This window comes from Anastrepha obliqua, chromosome 3, assembly GCF_027943255.1.
Source record: "Anastrepha obliqua isolate idAnaObli1 chromosome 3, idAnaObli1_1.0, whole genome shotgun sequence".
Lineage (NCBI taxonomy): Eukaryota > Metazoa > Arthropoda > Insecta > Diptera > Tephritidae > Anastrepha > Anastrepha obliqua.
In genome coordinates, this window is record NC_072894.1 from 51583664 (window position 1) to 51605175 (window position 21512).

A 21512-nucleotide genomic window follows, 5' to 3' on the forward strand; every position below is an offset into this window, starting at 1 on the left:
TATGTGTGAAATAATCGTGCAGTTTTCGGCTGGCGAATCACCACCATTACGTGCAGCCGAAGTTGCCCTCAAAATTGTATTCTCCATGGTTATTAGCCAAACCTATCATCCTTGGATCGAACTGGTATTGATAGGTTGATCTGCTCCCCACTAAGTCATGTTAAGCACGACAGCTAACTCATTACCAGAATAATTTTAGACGACACATACGAAAAGTTGTTTGGTCCTACTGATCCCTACTGCTATAAATAGAGGAATCTACATATAATATAAAAGTATTTTAATGACGCATTTAAGTGGTACGACGATTTATGATTATTTGCCTATAGGCGAGCACGATTACTGAAAAGAGTTCACATGCAAACTCTTTTGATTACGGCAGCTGTCATCACTGAGATGAGACCATACAAAATAATACTACCTTTCTATGAACTAGTAAGGAGCGAAACCCACTTCTGAGCTCTACAATGCACTATAAGTACACCGATATGTATGTATAAGTAATTCACAAAGTCAGTCGCAGTACTGTTCCTCAATGCTTGCCAACGGCTCTGTGTGTGCTCAATGCTGTTAATTTTCGCAAAATCCTTAGGGAAGCCATATAAAACAATGCTCGAATAGACAACAATGGCGTATCGATACAATTTTTTGAGTAGAGGTAGGAAGTAGAAAAAAACGAGACAGAATTTTAAATGCATAGGCAGATATGTCGATAGTAAATAAACATTGGAGACTTACAATTGCAGTGTAGAATTATGCAAAAGTTGTGCATTTGCACAAAGCTTAGGAACTTTAGTATGCGCGTCATGTGGAAAACAAGTTAATTGTGGAAAAAGTGATTGGACTTGTAACAACAAACATAATAGTTTATTTGAAGAAAACCAATACCTATGAAGATATTTTAAAGGATAAAGAATATATCAGCGCGTAAGTGTTGGAAAAGTAAATAAATTCATAGATGTGACTGAAAATAAAATTAAGAAGTAGACCTGTTGATAAACATAGGTACTCAGGTAATCACATTTTCTGTTGTCCAAAAAATATATTGAAAATTTTCGGTATAGCGATGAAGTAAATTGCTTGATGGATTGCCTGTTCGAAACAACAAAATTTTGTGTGTCAAAATGAAAATTAACCACGATGCCGCTGCTTAGGCATCTCCTATGAAAGGTATACACCATGCTAATAATAGATTTACTGAGATGACAAATAAAGCTGTTTAAAATAACGCAAACATGTAGGTTCTATGCTTAAATATAGAAGTCGTTCTTTATACCTCTTTCGGTCAAGGGGCAGGAATAAAAACATTACTAAAATTTTTCCACAGAGCGAATCTAAAATAACTGAAACACAGGAAGTTATGATATTTTGTTTGCAGTTAGAACTTAATAGTCCTACATACAAGACTACACAAATATTTTCCAAGCCGAGATCCACGCTGAAACCAATGTGGCTGAACAAGCCATACTTGACTCTCGTATGAGTATCTTCTTCTACCAGTTTGACCATTAAGGCAACTTATGGCCGAGTAACCGTTTCCTTTTAGGTAGGGCAGTGCAAACACAGAAATTTCGAACTTTACGTTAACAGACTTATTAACGTCTATCGATTTCAGTAAACAAGAGTATAGTAGGCAGCGGACGGATCTTGAACGTGGAAAAAATGTAATATATCTCTCCTTCTTGCGGGCCTATATTAACTGAAACATTAAAATAGAATAGTACTGCCAAATTAATGCTTTGCTCATATAACTCAAAAAGATTCATTATCTTGTAATGCTTGTAAGCATAGCTTACAGCTTACTGGTTGGTATACTCACAGGGTAGTGACGTATACTTTGGGGAATCCACTTAGGGAAATCCTTAGACCTAGAAAAGTGCCTTAAGCCTTACGGAAATTTCTACCACAGAGTATTTAAGAATATTTCGTATGTGAAAACTTCACAATTGATTAGGATCTAAAGGCAATATCTCAAAAATTTTCCCAAAACTACAGATCAATTATGTTCAATATGTGAGATTACTTTTGCGCAGCAAACCTAACCTGACCCATCAAATGTCATTCAATGTGATGAAAAATCATAAAATCATCAAAAATATTGCACATAGTTTTGAACTTTCTACTAGTTACGATTAGGCAAGTTCAGCTGTTCACTTTCTATTAAAACTCACTAAGCTGATTGCCACCGCAGACAAGTAAATCTAGCTTATGGCGACATGTCTCGTGTTCATGGTTTCAATTGTTAACTTCGTTGTCGGCAATTGCTCAGCTCGTTTTCAATGATTCTCTTGACTTTTCCGCATGTCGGGGCAACTGAAATGACATGTTAATGTAATCCCATGGGCGCACAATACTCGCGTATTCACAATAAGTCATGACATATACAGAGGAAAGGTAAAAAACACGATTTAGAATGTAAGGCATACAATGAATTTTTACTCAGAAAAGTAAAGTTAGAATCAATGAATCAAATACTACTTGTTATGTCTGGTTTTAGTTGTATGTGTTAGCCCTTAAAGGCTGTACAAGCATGAGATTTCATTTTCAAACTCGCTTACCATTAATGAGCAACCAACGTCTGTGTTGCAGTATTTTTTCTGTTCTGTTCACTTGTGAGATTACTAATATGTATATGCTGGTTTGTATATATGTGTGTATGTATATCTTTAAAAGCGCGCCTTTTTCATGTCCACAGCAACATAACATTTGCGCTGCTTTTTACATTGGCTCTAACCGTAAATGGGTGTTACGAGTTTTATTTACTGTAAAGTAAAAGTATCTTAGGTATTAAAAGGAGCCCAGAAGCCAATATATCGCTTAGTCATTAGTTTGTTATTAGTCAACATTCACACAGCCATTCTGATATGCTCATATTCTAAGACCCAACTTAACGATGCAGAGCTAAGGGAGGATATCCCATTTCCGAACCCAGTTCCAATTTCCATGCAGGTACCTCAAGATTCGATAACTGTGTCACTGCTTGCAGGTCATATTTTCGGTGAAGTTATGCTAAATTAGGCGAGTTATATGTGGTATGAGCTCACTAGCTGGCCTCATAGACAAATTAGGAATCGCCATCAAATACTGCACTGAAGCTGTTTTCAGTGCACTGGGCAGTTAGCTTCGTTTTAGAACATTCAACGGATTTGATTTGTAACAACTTGATCGAGTGAGAATTTCCTCTAGTTAAAATAACTGCCTATTTTGTTCTTCAGGAGTAAGCTATCAGCAGTGCTAGTGGAGGATTTAGCACTATTCTAACATATGCTACATTTTGTTGTATAAGGTTGTCACGGTGGAGAGAATTCAGAAGACCACCAGCAGACCGTTAACTATGTAGTACTCAGCGATTTAAGGAATCAGCTAATTTGCTGACGTAACAGGGGTCTCGAACACGGCTTGTTTACGACAAATTCTGTTAGTGATATACGAAAAACTCATCTACACACAACTTTAAACGTTGCCGCTGGCGTTGCTCAAGTTGGAGTATGCGACCGTCTTCATATAAATACATACTTTCATAGTCAGCTGTCGAAGCGACTCCAATACGAACGTAACACCATAGTTGTATCTAGTAGGGCCTTAAGGATAAGTATGAAATAAGAGGGCACAATACTGCTACCGAATCTCTCATGACGTGTCAGGCGAACTCTTACAGTTTTGCTTCGGGTGGCTAAAACTTGTAATTTGTAATCGTAGGACGCAATATGGTATTCGAGTATGAGTGCTGGCGTTTTGCTTGAGTAGTATTTCGCCTAGATTTTTATTTGAAGCATTTTTAAGCGAAATTGTATGAAAAAAAACTAATTGGGAATTTTTTAAATATTATATGACAACTATCTTCAAAAAAATTTTAACAAAAAAAAATTTGCTTAAAAAAAAATTGTTCTAAAAAAATTATTTAAAAAAAATTGTTTTTAAAAATACATTTGTTTAAATCGGAAGATATTTAACTTTAAAAACTCTATACCTAGATTTCAATATCGAATAAATCTCAAAATTATACATTTTTTTTTAATTGTTTCAGTTTCATCATCGTCATCATCATTAACTGTACAACCCAGGGTGGGTTTTAGCCTTCTTTGCGATGTTCCTCCAGGCCTGTCTGTCTCTTGCTAGATATTGGGAGGTTGAATTAGTTTTAAAGGTGACACACAGATGGCGCTATTTATCACTTTATCGCGTTGGCAATACTGTATATATATTCATGGCAAAGCCTCATCCCTAGGCTTTGTTTATCAGTATCTGTCATTTCGCTGAAGTATAAACAACGCAGTGTTTTCGTGCTCCGAGTATGTCAACTTTCGTGCCGTCGAAACGCAATTTGCGGGAAGCTTTGCTTTTCTGCTTCAATTTGAAAAAAAAAAAAATACAGCCCAAGCCCGTGAATTGCTGCAGGAGGCCTACCCAGACCATACTTCGTCGATTTCAACATGTGAGTACTGGTTTCGACGATTCAAAAGTGGTGATTTTCACACCGAAGACAAGGAGCGTCTTGGCCAGCCCAAAAAGTTCGAGGACGCGGAATTGGGGGAATTGGTAAACGAGGACTCGTGCCAAACCCAAGAAGAGCTTGCTGAATCATTGAGCGTTGATAAATCAACCGTTTGCAAGCGTCTAAAAGCGATGGGAATGATCCAAAAGCAATATATCCAGTTGGTTACTCCGAGCGCTCGTATGTAGGTCTCTTACACTCAGGCCTACAAATCAACCAATTTGCAGAAAAATTTTCCACGATGTCCAAAATACTTGGTGGTAGTTTCAGACCTCCATCCCTTAAAAGTACACAATATACTGTAGAAATTTCAGGAGATTATTATCGACTCTTAACTTTTATGGAAAATGAAGGTTGAAGAGTAGAAAAGAAAAATGCTTAACATACATAACAGGCAAGCGATTGCAGCTAATACTTGTACAATGTTGCCGTCAGCTTCGCAGCCCCGCTTATTGATTTTAATAGCAGCTGTCAATACACAGAAAAAACCTTTCCTGTGCTTTCTTAGATCTCTAGTTCAGTCAGTTTATTGAGTATTTGGACAGTTGACCGACAGCTTTGCCTTAGCTGTTAATTGGTTTCACCCAGAGTTTGGGTTTTTACAGGATTTATCTCCTTAAAAACTGGGAAAATCTTACCTTAGAACTGGGAAAATCTTACCACATCTGAAATTACCTACTTGTAGAATTGCTTGATATCGTTTCTCTCCAACGCAATAAATTGCTAAGATCAACTACTGTCAGCTTCAATTTATGTTATTGCTGTTAATTTTGAATGAATATCAATACTCTTCCTCATTCTTTCTAAGCATTTCTGAAGATTATGGGCTGTATTTTTTGTCATGAAATCATTTTTAAAACCGAATAGCAATCATTTCTATCTGACACAACAAGAAAATAAAGTTGGCAACAAATTTCAAGATAATCGATAAGCAAAGCTTTCTTTCTTGTCCCGGAAGTTAAATAACATTTTTCGTATCTTATCAATCAAATTGTGTTATTTTAATGATTCACCGTCTAAGATCAAATCACATTTGGACAGATTTGCCACCCAATTCGTTTCTGTTTTCTGATTTTTACGCTTAATGCTGAAAGCAAAAATAATTCGTATTTTGACAAGCCCGTGACTCTGTAAGTAAATTTATATTAAGCACGTTTTTAGTTTCTGTATGTGACTCAGCACCACATTTGTTGATAATAAATTTCCTTCTAAATGAATCTACGCTCCAGTGAAGCGTTGCAGTAGCATTTGTCTAAAATTAAAAGGCGCGTGCCCGGCATAACTGTTTATCAACACGAGGTGAGTTTGAACTTATACATATGTATATAAACTGTACTACACATACTCCTTATGCCTAGAGTATTGTGTAGAACAATGCAGTTGCCCCAAAGATTAATGTGTCTCACCGGCAAAGCGTCTTAACGCAATTAATTTTAATCAATTTTAGATTTCATTTGCACGGGCATGTTAAGTAAGCAGTCAAAAGAGCATTTTTCTAACACATTACATTTATACTAAAAAGGAAAAGCGCACAAGGTGGAGCAAAAAAAAGAAGAAATTAATGAAATAAAAATAGAAAATTCAAAGACAGCCACTGTCAAATAAAAGCAAAAAGTGTAGAGTAGAAATTGTACACTCACAAGGAAGAAAATATTGGGTAGGCGAAAAAGTTCGGTAACCCATACACAATTTTAAAGCCGAGTATCTCTTTAGAAATGCAGTGAATTTGTAGCATTTGAAAATTTGAAATGAAACCAATTCGAAAATCATTTTGTTTAATGCAAAGTTACGTGCTTGTGAATATAAGTGAAAGTTCGGCACATCCCGAAAAAAAAGGAATCATAAGGTAGAGGCTGCTAAAGAAATAGGATTGTTTAAGAAACTTCTGTCTAGGTAGCAGGGGAAGCTCGGAGCTTGGAGCTCTTATATTTATATAAGAATCTAATTCGGTACCTGATTAGAGAAATAACAGTAAATTATTCTCGATTCAATTTTAATTCTAAAAACTGTGATATTCTTTCTAGGAATGTAATTTTTAAATTCTATTTATGTAATTTCTTCCTAAGCATATGAAATAAAGGCAGAAAAATCGCTTTAAAAAATCGCAAAAATAGCACACATTGACTTTAACTTTTTAGCAAATATGCTTATATTTCCACGCTTACTTTTTATTAACTTTATTAACATAGTCTCTAAACTGGTATAACTATGGGCCAAAATGGTTTCTGCGTGGTTTTGCCAGTCAATATAACCTAACTTAACAAATGCAACAAATATCGTATTAAAATCTAATATTTCCCGCTAAAATTATAAAATTATATTGGATTAAAAAATTATAAGAACTTTTTTCACTTATTATTCAGTTTTGTGTTTTGCATCGACCGTTTTACGAAAGACACCCCGCGACAAAAATGATAGCGTTTTTCCATGCTTTCGTTTGAATATTCACTATTTTTGTATAAAAGTGTTGCTTTTGTAAGCTTGTCTAACAAAAATTTTTTAATATCATATTTTTATATTTAATACAAAAACTATTAAAATTCCATAAACTTTTCATCTCAACTCCACAGTTTTGCTTTCGTTTGAATATTGACCATTTTTGTATAAAAGTGTTGCTTTTGTAAGCTTGTCTAACAAAAATTTTTTAATATCATATTTTTATATTTAATACAAAAACTATTAAAATTCCATAAACTCTTCATCTCAACTCCACAGTTTTTAAATGGAATTTCTAAAAAAACTATTGCATGCAGTTTTATAGCCCATTAAATTTTAAGGCAGTATAGTGCAAGTTTGAAATGCTCAATTATACCCCTGGTTTCTTTTTAAATCTTTTTATTTATAATTTCTTACATATAACGAATGTACCATTTTTTTTATATCGAGAAAAAAGGCAACACTGTCAGGGGAGAAAATTGCGCAATAATATAAAATTTAATTGACCGAGCCTGCTTATGTAAAACGTCGCTGATATGGAATGAAATATATGTAGTTATTTTTAGCGGGAATGTTTACTGGTAAAGAATGAATCAATGAAACCCGCCAATGACGAACAAAAAATTATCTATTATATAACAAAAGCAAAAGAAATCCATTATTTTCTCGGTAGATGGCTGTAGTAATCGATATCTTATAAAGTATCGTAAACAAAAATTTTAAGTTTATGCTCGTTGGCATGGTGACATTTTACACTAAAACAATTATTTTGCTATAATCTAATTTGATCGGCGGAGCGTTGCCCAAAAGTTAAAGATCGACCTGTTTTAAACCATTTGCGCAAAAATTTTACGTAAAAATAACGAGTTTCTTTTTCCCCAAACTAATATTTTCGAAGCTCTAAGCATATCCATAATTTTTCTACAAGAGTTTCTTGCTTTATAAAAATCTTTGTTATTTGATTGAATCTCTGAATAACTACAACCGACTAGCAGTTAAAAAATCAATGTTACTAAAGCTAAACTTTAATAACCAATCGGCAGTCCTTAGAATTTCAATAAACTAAACGAGTAATGTTGACCTGTTATTTAATTAAATGTATAACATTTTCCAAAATGGGTCTACTTCTGTAGGAATCAGTTCAAAAAACGGCTGCTATATTCAGTGGATTTCTTTTTTACTTTATCTGAGTTTTCAGTTATTCCAAATTTTGATGTTGGTGTTCTTATTATTTTTCACATAACTGTAGGTATGGTATGCATTTACTATCTACATACATAACTACATTCAAGTGTAAGTCGCATCAAATGCCTCTTTAAGAATTTTGCTTCTCTGTCATTTTTACATATGTCGTACAAGCTGTTTGATGTGCATTTTCTTGCTCGACTGCAGCGTACCCCAAACAACAGCCGGCACAATTAATCACTGCCCTTGAAATTTTGAATTGAAAATAGCACCGGCAACATACAAACAATTTTTCCTCTCACATTGAAAGCGCAGCAGTGTGTTTTTTATTTGTTGTTGAAAATCTCCATCCGCCCGTCTATGCGTTGCTGCAGCTTCGAGTGCATTAAAATTGTTTAGCTGGAGTGAATTTTTATGGCCGGAGGTCGCGATTGTGTAGCTTTTCTTTTATGTTTGGCCAGCCTACTTTTCATTGCCACAAGCTCCATGAACTCATTTTTAATACCAAAACTGCGGTCCAAGAATTCATAAATTTCGAAAATAAAAAATTATAATTGTTTTTTTTTTCTTTTTTTTATTGGCTTAATGTTTTCGTTTTCTGCTTTGAATTATCCAATAAATGCGCTCCATCGCCACTTCACACACTGCCTTTTTGCTATAATTTTCTTTGGATCCCAAGAATTTTTCTATTTTTCTTTTTTTTGTTAAAAAATTCGATGTGCTTTAATTGTTGGCAGTTGTACTACTTGTACTATTTATTAGCGGCTACTTAAGTGCAATCAAAACCACAAGAAAGAAAGAACATAGCACCGTGCAACGGTAATTATCAAAACGAAGTAGTCGCGATGTAAAAATTAAAAAAAAAAATAAACGAACAACAACTATTCATTCGTCTCTTGTACATTTATTACTTTCAATTAGGCTTGCCACAAACTATAGCCACAATTTCAAGCCTTCGTGCCCCTCGCCATGCAATGAATGTTGCAGATGCTGGTGCTAGAGGCATTGAGGCGTTGCCTATTCTTGCTTATTCGTTTTGTTTTCGTTTGTATTTTTTCCTTTTTTTAATTATCATTCCAACATTTCTTTTGATAGTCATAATTTTCCTTGTTATTATTCACAGCAGACCTGCTCATCATCACCATCATTATCAGCAGCATCAGCAACAACCTCCTCATTCTTTACTTACTCACCTCGTCTAGCCAGCTGCATTTGCAGTGCGCATTCTAATTCCACCGTTTCTGCTACTTTTGTTGCAAAATGTGCTTTAATTTAGTAGTTGTTCTTGTTGTTGTACAGCGTCGTGTGTGTCACTTAATTCAACTAGTCTGTCCTTTATTTTATTTGTGTTTTTATTTTTTTTTCGGCTTTCGTTTATGGCGTCTATGCGCATCTGTTTGCCTAACTCTTCGTTTAGCAGCTTGGACCGTCTGTCTGGCTCGTTTCGAGTGTTTATCTTCTCTTAATTGGGGTTTGATTGTAATTTCACATATATATATATATATATTTGCTGAAATTATCTATCATATAATTTAGCTGCCTAACCAAATTGAATGGCATGAACCCAGAAATCGAACGGAAGATCGAAAATGACAGTTGGCCCTTGACATGCTTATTAGTTGTGTGTACAAACACATAAATACATACATAGATATATGAGTATTCCTTAAGAAAATTCGGGATAACACTTGTCTGCGTATAAAATTAAAAACAGCGTTATATTTCAATTAGGCCATGAAGATAAAATACCGAACTCAAGCGTAAATAGAACTTGAAGGAAACCAAAAGCAAACAAGATTAAAAAACTGGCATTGATAGGGTTGGATCACAAATTTTAAGTAAACAAATGTCAGATACTTGAAATCTTAAAAGCAAAATTCCTTACTGAGGGAGAGTCACAGAGAGTTAGAGAGAAAGAGTAAGCATGAATACTGATAAGCCCATGATGGAGTAAACAAGGTTTGCACTTGAAACAAAAGGCAGGCCAACGGAGAGCCTTTAGATAACAGACAGCATATATATGTATATACAAATATATATTCATGTATGTATATGCACAATCATCCATATGCCTTTCTTACTAATGGTTAAAGCAATACTCTGCTCCTCTCATAACTGCCATAAGGTCTTTTACCAGCAGAAATTTACAATACAAACGAAGTCTGTTATCTAAAGGCTCTCCGTTGGCCTGCCTTTTGTTTCAAGTGCAAACCTTGCTTACTCTATCATGCGCTTATCAGTAAGCATGCTTATTCTGTCTCTCTAACTCCCTATGACTCTCCCTTTGTAAGGCATTTTGCTTTTAAGATTTCAAGTATCTGACATTTGTTTACTTAAAATTTGTTTTCTTCACTTTGTGATCCAACCCTATTAATGCCAGTTTTTTAATCTTGTTTGCTTTTGGTTTCCTTCAAGTTCTATTTACGCTTGAGTTCGGTATTTTATCTTCATGGCCTAATTGAAATATAACGCCGTTTTTAATTTTATACGGAGACAAGTGTTATCCCGAATTTTCTTAAGGAATACTCATATAAATATGTATGTATTTATGTGTTTGTACTCACAACTAATAAACATGTCAAGGGCCAACTGTCATTTTCGATCTTCCTTTCGATTTCTGGGTTCATGCCATTCAATTTGGTTAGGCAGTTAAATTATATGATAGATAATTTCAGCAAATGCCTAATTTGGAACGTTACTTCATAGTTTCAGCAGAAGGCGTCTTGCGTTGTTACGCTTTAATTGATGCTGGATTAATAAAATTTAGTACGTTTTTTATACAGAATTTATTAGCAAACGATTTCTGTGTGGTCTACTCAAGAACGATAGAATACAATATTTGGGCATCCGAAGTAAAATTCTGAGTGTAACTTTGACTGCTAAGTAATAGTGAACTTGACAGCATAATTATGCCTGCTCACTTCACACGTATTCTTATAAACTATACAGATGGTGGCGCTAATCGGGACTAATGACATAATTCGGAATTATCTCAGGAATAAAGTGCAACTAATACGGATTGAAAACTAGACTTAATTCTTATAATTTGAGCAGATTAGGGGGATGGCAACATTGCTGAAAAATGACAGTTAATATCTTATGAGAAATAAAAAAAAAATAAAAAAAAAATTAATGAGAAGAACAAGAAAGACGCAAAACAATCATTGCAGCATTAAAATTCTGGAACAATAAGATGAGCATAACAGGAGTAAGTATTTTATAGCGTTTTTGTTTAATTTTTAAGATTAAAAATGCGTTTCCTCAATTTCAGAAATACCCGATTTTTAGTATCAGGGCAGCTAATACTCCTATTTGTCGCCTTCGATCCATCTTTTACTAACAAGACTATCCAATAAAAAAATCAGCAGTTCACTAATCCGCGTAACAACCATCTGTTGCACTACAATTTTAAATAGAAATAACTGCGCCGGTAATCCCGGTTAACGCCGCCGTCAGTCTATTACGCTATTACGCTCTTCTAATTGTTTAGACGACAATAAAGTAACAATGGCAGTTGATGCATTGATTTTTTCTTATGTGTATGAACAATACGATCTCAGTTTTCGCCCATCTCTGATGTAATCAAATCGCAATCAATATACTTATTATGTCAACAAATCAGCTGATTCTTTCGAATTTGCTGAGAGCCAAATGTTGGCCACAACTTTGCATACTTTACATCGTGACTACTACAGTCATTTACCATAACTCAGGATGTTTCTTCTGTTGAAAGGAGAATGGGTATTCAAAATATTTTCGCTAAAGTGCGGATGCTTATTTTTTGGTCAGATGTAGGAAAGTTCAGTCAGTGTCATGCACCTCACTTACATTTAAACTCTCTTCCCGACTGCCCATGCATACGTATTGTTTTCTTTTCAGACCTTAAATTTGTACAATGGATATTCGTTCTCAATGCCTGATTTCTCATTGCTGGTCTCCCGGACGACACAAATCCATTCGGTCAGTCATGGACTCGAAGAACATTTTTGATGGAATATATCAAATAATATAATTTTTTTTTTCTAACTACGCTCACCTATATCAAGTCAATGAGCCACACCGATCACTTTAATGCAATGTAGCACATTTATTTAGAGCTCTATACTTTACGAACATGGTTTCATTGTTGACTATTAGATTCAGATCTTTTGAAATACGAAAAACATCAAGAAAATATGCAATGATAACCTTTTAAGACTTAGCAAGCACCCAATTGCAGTCATAAAATAAGTATGATGGAGTTCTATTTTGGAGCCTGTACGCTCATAAGTAGAGAAATAAGGGACCGAAATAATGGTGTTTCCCTTCCTTGGCCTATATGAGTTTAAATTTATATATGAAATGAGCAACAATTTGAGTCATATGTGTCTGTTAGTGGCCCCATAAACAGCTCTTTTCCGATTATTTTTAAGACTTATTTATGATACTCATTGGGTTCACATACGACTCATTTCATCTCACTTTTTTTGGATTACCTCCAAAATCATTTATGTATGAGTCTCGATAGCCTCTAAATTTGCTTCAACTCTTTGTAAATATCAACTATGTCGGATATAAAGGGTGTTTTTTTTAGAGGTTAGGTTTTCAAGTTGGCACTACTTTTTTCGTAGATGGTCTTTTTGACAGCTGTCACTTGATTTATGCTCAGTTTGGTTTGCCATTTCATAATGAATAGACTTACACCTGAACAACGTTTGCAAATCGTGCAAATTTATTACGAAAATAATGGTTCGGTTCGCGCGACGCATGGAAGAAAATTTTGTTCAGCGATGAAGCTCACTTTTGGTTGAATGGGTATGTCAATAAGCAAAATTGTCGCATTTGGAGTGAACATAATCCACAAGCCATTGCTGAGACGCCGTTACATCCTCAAAAAGTCACTGTTTGGTGTGCTCTATGGGCAGAGGGAATCATTGGTCCATATTTCTTTAAAAATGAAGCCGGCCATAATGTTACAGTCAATGGAGAGCGCTATAGAGCCATGATTAATGACTTTTTCGTGCCTGAATTGGACGATGTTGATGTGGACGACCTTTGGTTCCAACAAGACGGCGCTACATGCCATACAGCCAACGCAACAACCGATTTATTGAAGGAAACTTTTGGTGAGCGCATTATCTCGCGCCGTGGACCTGTGGCGTGGCCTCCAAGATCGTGCGATATAACACCGCTGGACTATTTCTTGTGGCGATTGAAGTCTTGGAAGAGGATATTCGGCGCGTTATTGCTGACATACGGCCCCAATTGCTGCAAAAAGTGGTCGAAAATTGGGCCTCTCGGCTGGAATTTATTCGAGCCAGCCGCGGCGGCCACTTGCCCGAAATCATTTTTAAAACATAATAACAAACCCTTATCTTTATAATAAAGCTAAATTCTTGGCCATAACATTAAATTATATACGTTTTATTTCATCTTGAAAACCTAACCACTAAAAAAGACACCCTTTACATATACGCAGCGCATCACAATGGGCTAGCTAATAACTTAACATAACTGTATGTGTCGATAATACATTTTTAGGCTTGAGGAATGAAAACTATACAAATGAGTCGATTAAAAGTTAATTTCTCTTGTTTCACGACATGCTGGTGATCGTACAAGGTCTCATTTTATATGCCTATGCCGATAAAAAAACAATAAGAAAATGTTCAATACAAATTGCGAAGTTGAAATGCTTTGTTATTTCCACAAAGTGCCAGCTCATAATTAGGATTTTATATATGAACTACATGCATAAGTTCAAATAATGCACTTAATACTCATATTTCTTCCATAGAAGGACTCGTTTCGGACTCATACGTGCTGGGTGCTCCGTGTTCGTGGGGCATCTATGCGCATCGTCGACGGATTATGTATGTATAGCGGCTTTTTCGTGGATAAAAAAGAGCGATGATTGGCGTCGCTGAAACAATACGAAAAACGTAATAAATTTCGATCGACAAATTGAACGAACCGTGGCTTGCATACGTAAATTTGTTAGGAAAGTTCGATAAATTGGTGTATTAATTCACAACGTAAGAAATCATCGTATTCGTCTGCTCTGTTCAACCGAAAATATCGATTGCAGTTGAGGATAGGAATTGAAGGAGTTGAGGAAGGAGAATAGAATTCAGTAACTCAACATCAGCTTGAAAGGAATTCTACAATTATTTTTACAATATTTTACAAAAATCTCTCTCTCGAAAGTTCAATTAACCCGGCAATTGAAGGTTGACGACTTCAATTTCGAAAACGCTTCTCTATATGGGCGTCGAAGGAGCTGGATAATGTTTTTTATCAAATAGTTCATTTTTTCTGTTGAGCTATATTTTGATTTCGGTGGTTACCCTAGCAAGCAATATTTCCTTATTCGGGGCTCGGAAAATTTAAGCGTAGTTGTGCAAAGCTCAATGCCCGTCAATCAGTGACCGTTTGGAGTGGAGTTTATGAATTTTTTTTAAATAAGTACTTTTTTAATTACTTCTTCTCGATCTTAGACTGAATTCAGTTTTTGGGGCACATTAGGTAACAATAAATAAACTATTTATAAATAAATTCTCGAGTATTATTAAATGATCTTTTGTGAAGATAAATCTTTTGTGAGTAGAACCGTAAAAGATAAAGCTCTTTTTTCAGGATTCTCCACCAAATCAAGGAAAACGTGTTTTTTCACTACATATTAAATATATGGAAAACTTCTTTGGCTATGAGGCATCTGTAAATATAACTTTTACTTAATGCAAAAGAACAAAAAAAGCAAAACGGGTATCTATTTTCTTCAACTTAAAAAAATATTAATGGGTGAGCGCTAAAATATTTCTTTTCACCCTAATGTACACATACGTTAGTATATATGTATAAGTAATTATAGTGCTTATGTATTGTAATTAAAACTGTCTCAAGTTATTTATTAGAAGCATAACCGCATTTTAATTTTAATTTCAAATTTATTGCTTTTAAATACCACTTCAAAAGTATTACTGCCAGTGCGTAATTGCTTTTTGTAATAAAACCAACACAAACACATGTGCATATCTAAGTACGCATAAACATAAATCACAGTTGAATATTTATATTTGTTTTTGCATTAAATCAAAATTCATATTTATGTTCCCTACAAATGCCTCTGAGACAAAACAAACAACAGTTGACAGCTACTTGGCTGCTTGGCTGCTTTTACTGATAAGGTGTCTGATTATTTAACCATTGAACTAAATATACCCCTGCAGGAAAAAGTCACATTAGAATAAAAACATTTTGGTCAAACGCTGGTATTTAATAGAAGAAATTTTACTAGTTTGTGATTGACCAGTAGCAAAATAACGATTTGTCTGCAAATTATATATTAAAATTTAAGACTCATCTACGTACCAATGATTTATATTATTATGCAAGTAATTTTTTTTTTTTTATTCGTTGATAATATATGCTTTTCGATAATATTTTGAAAAAGAAATAAAGAACTACTAATCTAAAAAAATATCGCTCCTAGTCGGAGCATAGGGCTGAAAACAGGCTCTCTAACGATTTCTGCCAGATGATATGTGCCTCATTTCATTCCAGGTGGCGGTGGAAGAGCTCTCATTTCCTATTGCGGGCATGCAAGTTTGTTGTGGGAGACCTTTGCACCGGCTTTCTTGTGAACTCCATTGGAAAACAGAAAAGAATCCAATCCAGTTCCATTTCCTTATTTTAATTTCAAGATTGATGATCAGTGAGGGAAACAAGGTCAACAATGGAGACTGTTCTTGGCCAAAAAATTCGGCATGAAATAATAAGGGATTTATTGGTTATTATTTTAACAGATACAGGATCCATAAAAAATACCGTCAATTTTGACATTAATTTTCTTGATTTTTTATTTCATTTTATTTTCTTTAATATCCTAAAAAGATTTTATTTCTTCAGTAGTTTTTTTAATCTGCTTCAACTTTATTAATATATAATTTAGTTTCCATGTAATTTTGAATAAATTTTTGTACCTGAAAGAAGTTTCATTTAATTTTAAGAAAAAAAAACATATTCTGTATTTCGTTTCAATATAAAATATTGTAGAAAATTTTAAATCGTTGGAATAGACTGCAATATACGTTTTTTCGTTTATACTTCAATTGATCTTAAATGGAATATTTTATAAACATACTGACCACAATTTTTTAGCTAGTATGAACTGGTATTTTAATTGCTATTTTTCTGATGCATGACCGGGCAGTTGCCATTTCGTAGTATATCGCCGTGTTAAAGTATCACTTGCTAACAAACAAAAAGAAAGACCACAAACTGGTTGAGCTAAAAAATTATCTGGTATTATTCTAACTAGCAACTAGTATTTTTACCCTGCAGGGAAGCTTAGAAACAAGTAGCATTACTAATGTAAACACATCCAAAGTTGCATACAAATTTGCATGAAAACGCGTTTGTATGTGCGGCAGTCAAAGTAAATATTTTTGAATTTATGAATTTATCTATGGATGGTATAGAATATACAGCCCGCGACAAATAATAAGACATCAAAAGTTTGAGCAGTGTTGACTATTTTCTTTGCTCTGAAAATATAAATCCAAGCTTCAATATAAAAATTATAAAAATCCCGCAAACTTTTAATGTCAGCAATGTCAATATTTTTACTTAGAATTTATAGAAAGATTTTTGGTACGGAGTTTTATAGCTTTTTAAGTTCTAGTGTAAATTTGAGGTTGCTTAAAAATATCGTTAATTAAAAAAAATTGTTTGATGGTGCTGCGCATTTGCTCCTTATAACGAAAAAAAATTATACAAAATTGACGGTATTTTCTGCAACCGCAAACTTGCACTTTATTATCAAAAACTTAATAGGTAAGGTTACGTTGCAGCGGTTGTCTACTATGAAACACACTCAGGCTCATAGCCCATTGCAATGCCGCGCGTAGAACTCGTTCTTTAATAAGCTTATGAAATGTTTCTAAGTTTTGCTTACAATTTTAAAATTAGAATTTATGCTGTTTGTTAGGCAATGGGCTAACAATAAACATAAAAAAGTAAAAATAAAAATGTAGTCAATACTCGTCAAAATGTTGTTGCGTTATCGTTTTGTCGTGGGATGTGTGTATGCACGTTTGTATGCATGTATGCCACCAAGTGGGTAATCAATCATTATCGCCAAACCCGCAATCTAAACCGTATGCTTCTGGCTTCTTTGTTTTGGTTTTGAGTGGTAGCAGTAAATATAATCCAGTAAGTAACATAATCGAATTGTAAATATTTACAGTTCGGCAAAAGATAAGCAGCCAAGAAAAGTCAAATTGTGTTCACTCTGCAGGAAAATACCTGTCAAGTTCCTAGGGGAGAAAACAGGAACAAATTTAATGTATTCTTCCCTTAGTCTGGCTGGTATTTTTAATAGAAGTATTTAGTGAATCTGAGAAAATTTGAAAAAATTTGAAAACAATAATATTTTCTTTTCGGTAAGGCTTAGGGCTTATCTCCTTGACTCACATATTGGAAATACATGGCGGTCATTAGACCAATAATGCTCCATGATTCGCTAGTATGGTGGACGGTGTGTGATAAAATGGCGTACGTGAAAAGATTGGAGAGCAATTGCAGCAATATGTGTAACCGGCGCTATGCGCACAACTGCAACAGGGGCAATAGAAAGACTTCTCAACTGGCATCGAATCAAATTAGTAGTAAGAAACTCAGCCATAAGGGCTGCACTAAGACTGAGGATGACTGGATAATTCTCACAAATGCTTATTGGTCACAGTAACATACAGGGCATAAGCGGAAAGTCAGACTACGCTATTCCCCAAATAAACTTTAGCAAGAGGCCTGGTTTTGTAATAGAACAGAATGGCTGGCAGAAGGGTTTATTATCCGATTACCTTGCGTACAATTTCTTTACAGATGTATTCTAAATGACCAATGGAGAGGGGGCGGCTGTCTTCTGCCCGCAGTTTGTTATCCAAAAGCCTTTCAGCCTTCCTAATTGCGGTTTAAAATTTTAAGCTGAGATGTATAATGTAACCAAATCAGCTAAATTTTCGTTGGAGTTTACTCCCCTCGATACTCGCAAAACAAGTTCATCTATGCTATGAAATTAGACAAAGTCCTAACTCAGGAAGCACAGTCTCTATGAACTTACAAGACGAAAATAACTTTATTTTATCACTTCCAACGAAGGAATGTAAAATATTGGTTGGAGACTTGTCGGGCCATTGCCTCACTTCATATCACATAGCTCAAATGGTATCGGTCCAGAAAGACGCATCTAACTTATGCGAAGAAGAAAGGGGTACGCTAGAACACATCCATTGTCACTGCACTGCTTTAAGCATAACCCCGTTAAAACCTGCCTGGTAGGTTTTCTTTTCATCTCTGAAGGATATTGCTGACAACAGTTTAAACTGTCTATTAAAACTCGCCAAGATATGAAACACGAACGCTCTTTAACACGACTCCAAAAACACTGATAACACTACGGACCCTTGTGGTCTATATGAGATCTATTCAGATCAGCCAGATATACCTAACCTAATATTCTGTTTGTTGAGATTACTAATTTTTGATTTTTGATTTTATTCGGATCTGTCTATTCATTCGACGTTCTTCGAAGTTGAAGTGCCAGTGTATTTTCTTATTTAAAGAGAAAGTACGGAATACATACATACATTATTGGCTCTTACAGCTTCTATTGGGTGTTTGGCAGAACTGCTCCTCCTATTTGTGGTATCCATCTTCGGCTGAGCTTTCCTTTTCTACCACGATATATTTGCTTATAATGTCTAAATGCGTGGACCGAATTTAAAAATTATAACACGCAAATGTAGTCACTATATCAGCCTTTTGATTTATATTACTTTTTATAAATTAATATTAAGAATTAATAGCAATATTTAACGTTAAAAATGCACCTTTTTTGCATAAGCTTGAAAAAATGCCCTATTACAGACGCTTATTTCACTTAAATACAAACACAGAAAAGTAACGAATTCACTTATAAACACTCTTTATTACTTGAAGATTTGATTTCAAGTTATTTTCACTAAATAATACTACAAATTCTATTAGAATTTTATTATTACAAATGTTCTTCTAAACGTTTGTAATGCCGTGCAGAATAAATGTGAGGAGCGAACTGTCAAACGAACGATAAGAGAGAGAAGAACAAAGCGAAATGAGAAAAACCCAGTCAACCTAAAGGGAATAACTCTTATATTATTATTTTTATTATTTATAGGGGCGCTTTTTTGATTTCAAATATACATATACATATATCACAAAAACAAATATTTTTACAAATGCTGAAAATTTGGAATAAAAATCGCGCGATTTTTAGTCCAAATTTTCGCCTGCGGCGCTTTTTTGCTTTCAAATATACATAATATATATTTTACAAAAACAAATATTTTTACAAATGCTGAAAATTTGGAATAAAAATCGCCTAAATTTTCGCCATCGGCTTTCATAACTTTTACGATAAAACAACAATTTCATAAGTGCTATGAATTATAAAACCTAAGTTAAATGCTTGCTGGGTTGTCGACTGCTGTATTCTCTTCTCTTCAACTGTATTTCAGTACAAACTGCAAATGTGGTCGGAAAAAACCTAATTTTTAAACTTCTCCTGGGGGTTCTATAGGGACCCTAGGAGGTTGGGACTTTCACAGTTATAATGGTGTGACCTTGCTCTTTCTAATGGGCCTGGTGGGTGGTGCCACGCCCCCTCCCCCTCCGCCCCCCATTCAAATATATCGTGGTAGTAAAGGAAAGTTTTGCCCCATCTTCCCCAAATGGCGGGTTCTACAGTTTCAAACCGACCCCGAACGGCAGATAGCTTTTCATGAGGTGCTTTTCATGGCAGAAATACACTCGAAGGTTTGTCATCGCCTGCCGAGGGCGGACCGCTATTAGAAAACACTTTTTCTGTCATTTGGTGTTTCATGTACATATATTCGAACCTATTCACTCCCGAACTGTAGTCAGGCACAAACTCATTCGGCTGCCTCGAACGCAAAAGTACGGAATATCATGCAGTGATAAGAGGCGCTGTCTTGGAAGGCTTATCAGCAACGGAAATTCAAAAAAAATGGTAAAAGTGTTAAAAGAATCTGCTGTGCATGAATTTCCAGCTTAGCATGAATGGATGGATTTTAAGGTAATGAAATGGACGCTGGAATAATTGATTGCAACAGCATCAGAAATCACTGATCAATGATTCACTGCAACGAAGTTATGTTTCACAAATTATATTGTATATGTATTATATGTACATATACATATATAAATACATAAAGGTTTACTACTGTTTTTTGATTGCAATTTTTAAAAGAACGAAGGTGTAAGTACCTTTATAAAATGCACTTTAAAATATTTCAAAAATGTAGAGCTATAGAGCTTTTTTCTCCTAACTCGCTCTTGTTTACCTTTTTACATTTCGCGCAACCATCAGTTTGTTCATCCTTCCTGTTGTCCCCCGCATTTGGCTCATTTACACCAAAGCGGTTGTACTGAAACAGACGCCCCATATTCCGCATGATTTCACTTGTGTAATTCAAAACGAAATAAAATTTCCTTCACTTTAATTTTAGTATCTGTTATATTTTTTCATAGATCTAATCGTAAATGCTTTATGCTCTTTTGCACTTTCACACCCACACACACTATTTAGCCCAAAACTGTTTGCAATCGAAAAATTCACAACATTACGCGCGCACTACTTCACTATGTCGCTAGTATGCTTCTGTTCGGACATACACACACTCATATACATAAATAATTTCCTACACTCCTTTGTTTACGTTATACTTCAAGAATTTCGCTTGTGTTTTCGTAAAATTTCAAACCGTCACGAGTTGCGTCACTGAAATTTCCATCGAGCGATCACCGCAACGTGCACACCAGGAATGATTCAGTGAGATGGACGCACATTGTTGTAAGTTGTTGATGTTGATGCCACTGTCGATGGTGGTGGCGCTGTGAGTACGTAAATGACGTTTCTGGATGATGATACTGATGATGATGACGTTCACTTCAATGCTATCGTTGTTGGTGTTGAGTGATAATGAAGTTCTTCTCCTGATAGAACTCAATATAGCAAGAAGCAAAACAAAAAAGAAACGCTCAAGCGGTTCGGGTCAGCAATTGCAGCTAGTGCAGCAACATTCATTGGTGCCGCATTCAAATTGAGAGAATTTATTCATTCAGAGTCAATATGAAAGCAACTCACACAAACGTAGGTATGTAGCTTCATACAATAGCACACAGCAGGCAACAGTTTTCAGAAGTACTCGTATGTATGAGAAATGACTACGACTGCCAGTTAGTGCCTGAATCAATAAACAGAAACCGTGGAAAAAAGAAGTTGAAGTATGCAGAATTAAGAAAAAATGGGGAATAGTAGGGCCGGAAGAATACACGGCAAAATGAAAAACACTCG

At 35.0% G+C, this 21512-nt stretch overlaps 1 protein-coding gene across 1 annotated transcript in view; it reads right to left on the reverse strand.

Moving 5' to 3' along the window:
* Nucleotides 1–20960, reverse strand: part of LOC129241215 (uncharacterized) — a 54366-nt gene extending 33406 nt beyond the window's left edge. Inside the window, exon 1 of the mRNA XM_054877439.1 lies at nt 20500–20960. Coding sequence (XP_054733414.1) covers nt 20500–20610 — 111 coding nt within the window. The 5' untranslated portion in view covers nt 20611–20960. The remainder of the gene's footprint in view (nt 1–20499) is intronic.
* Between the last annotated feature and the right edge of the window lie 552 nt (nt 20961–21512).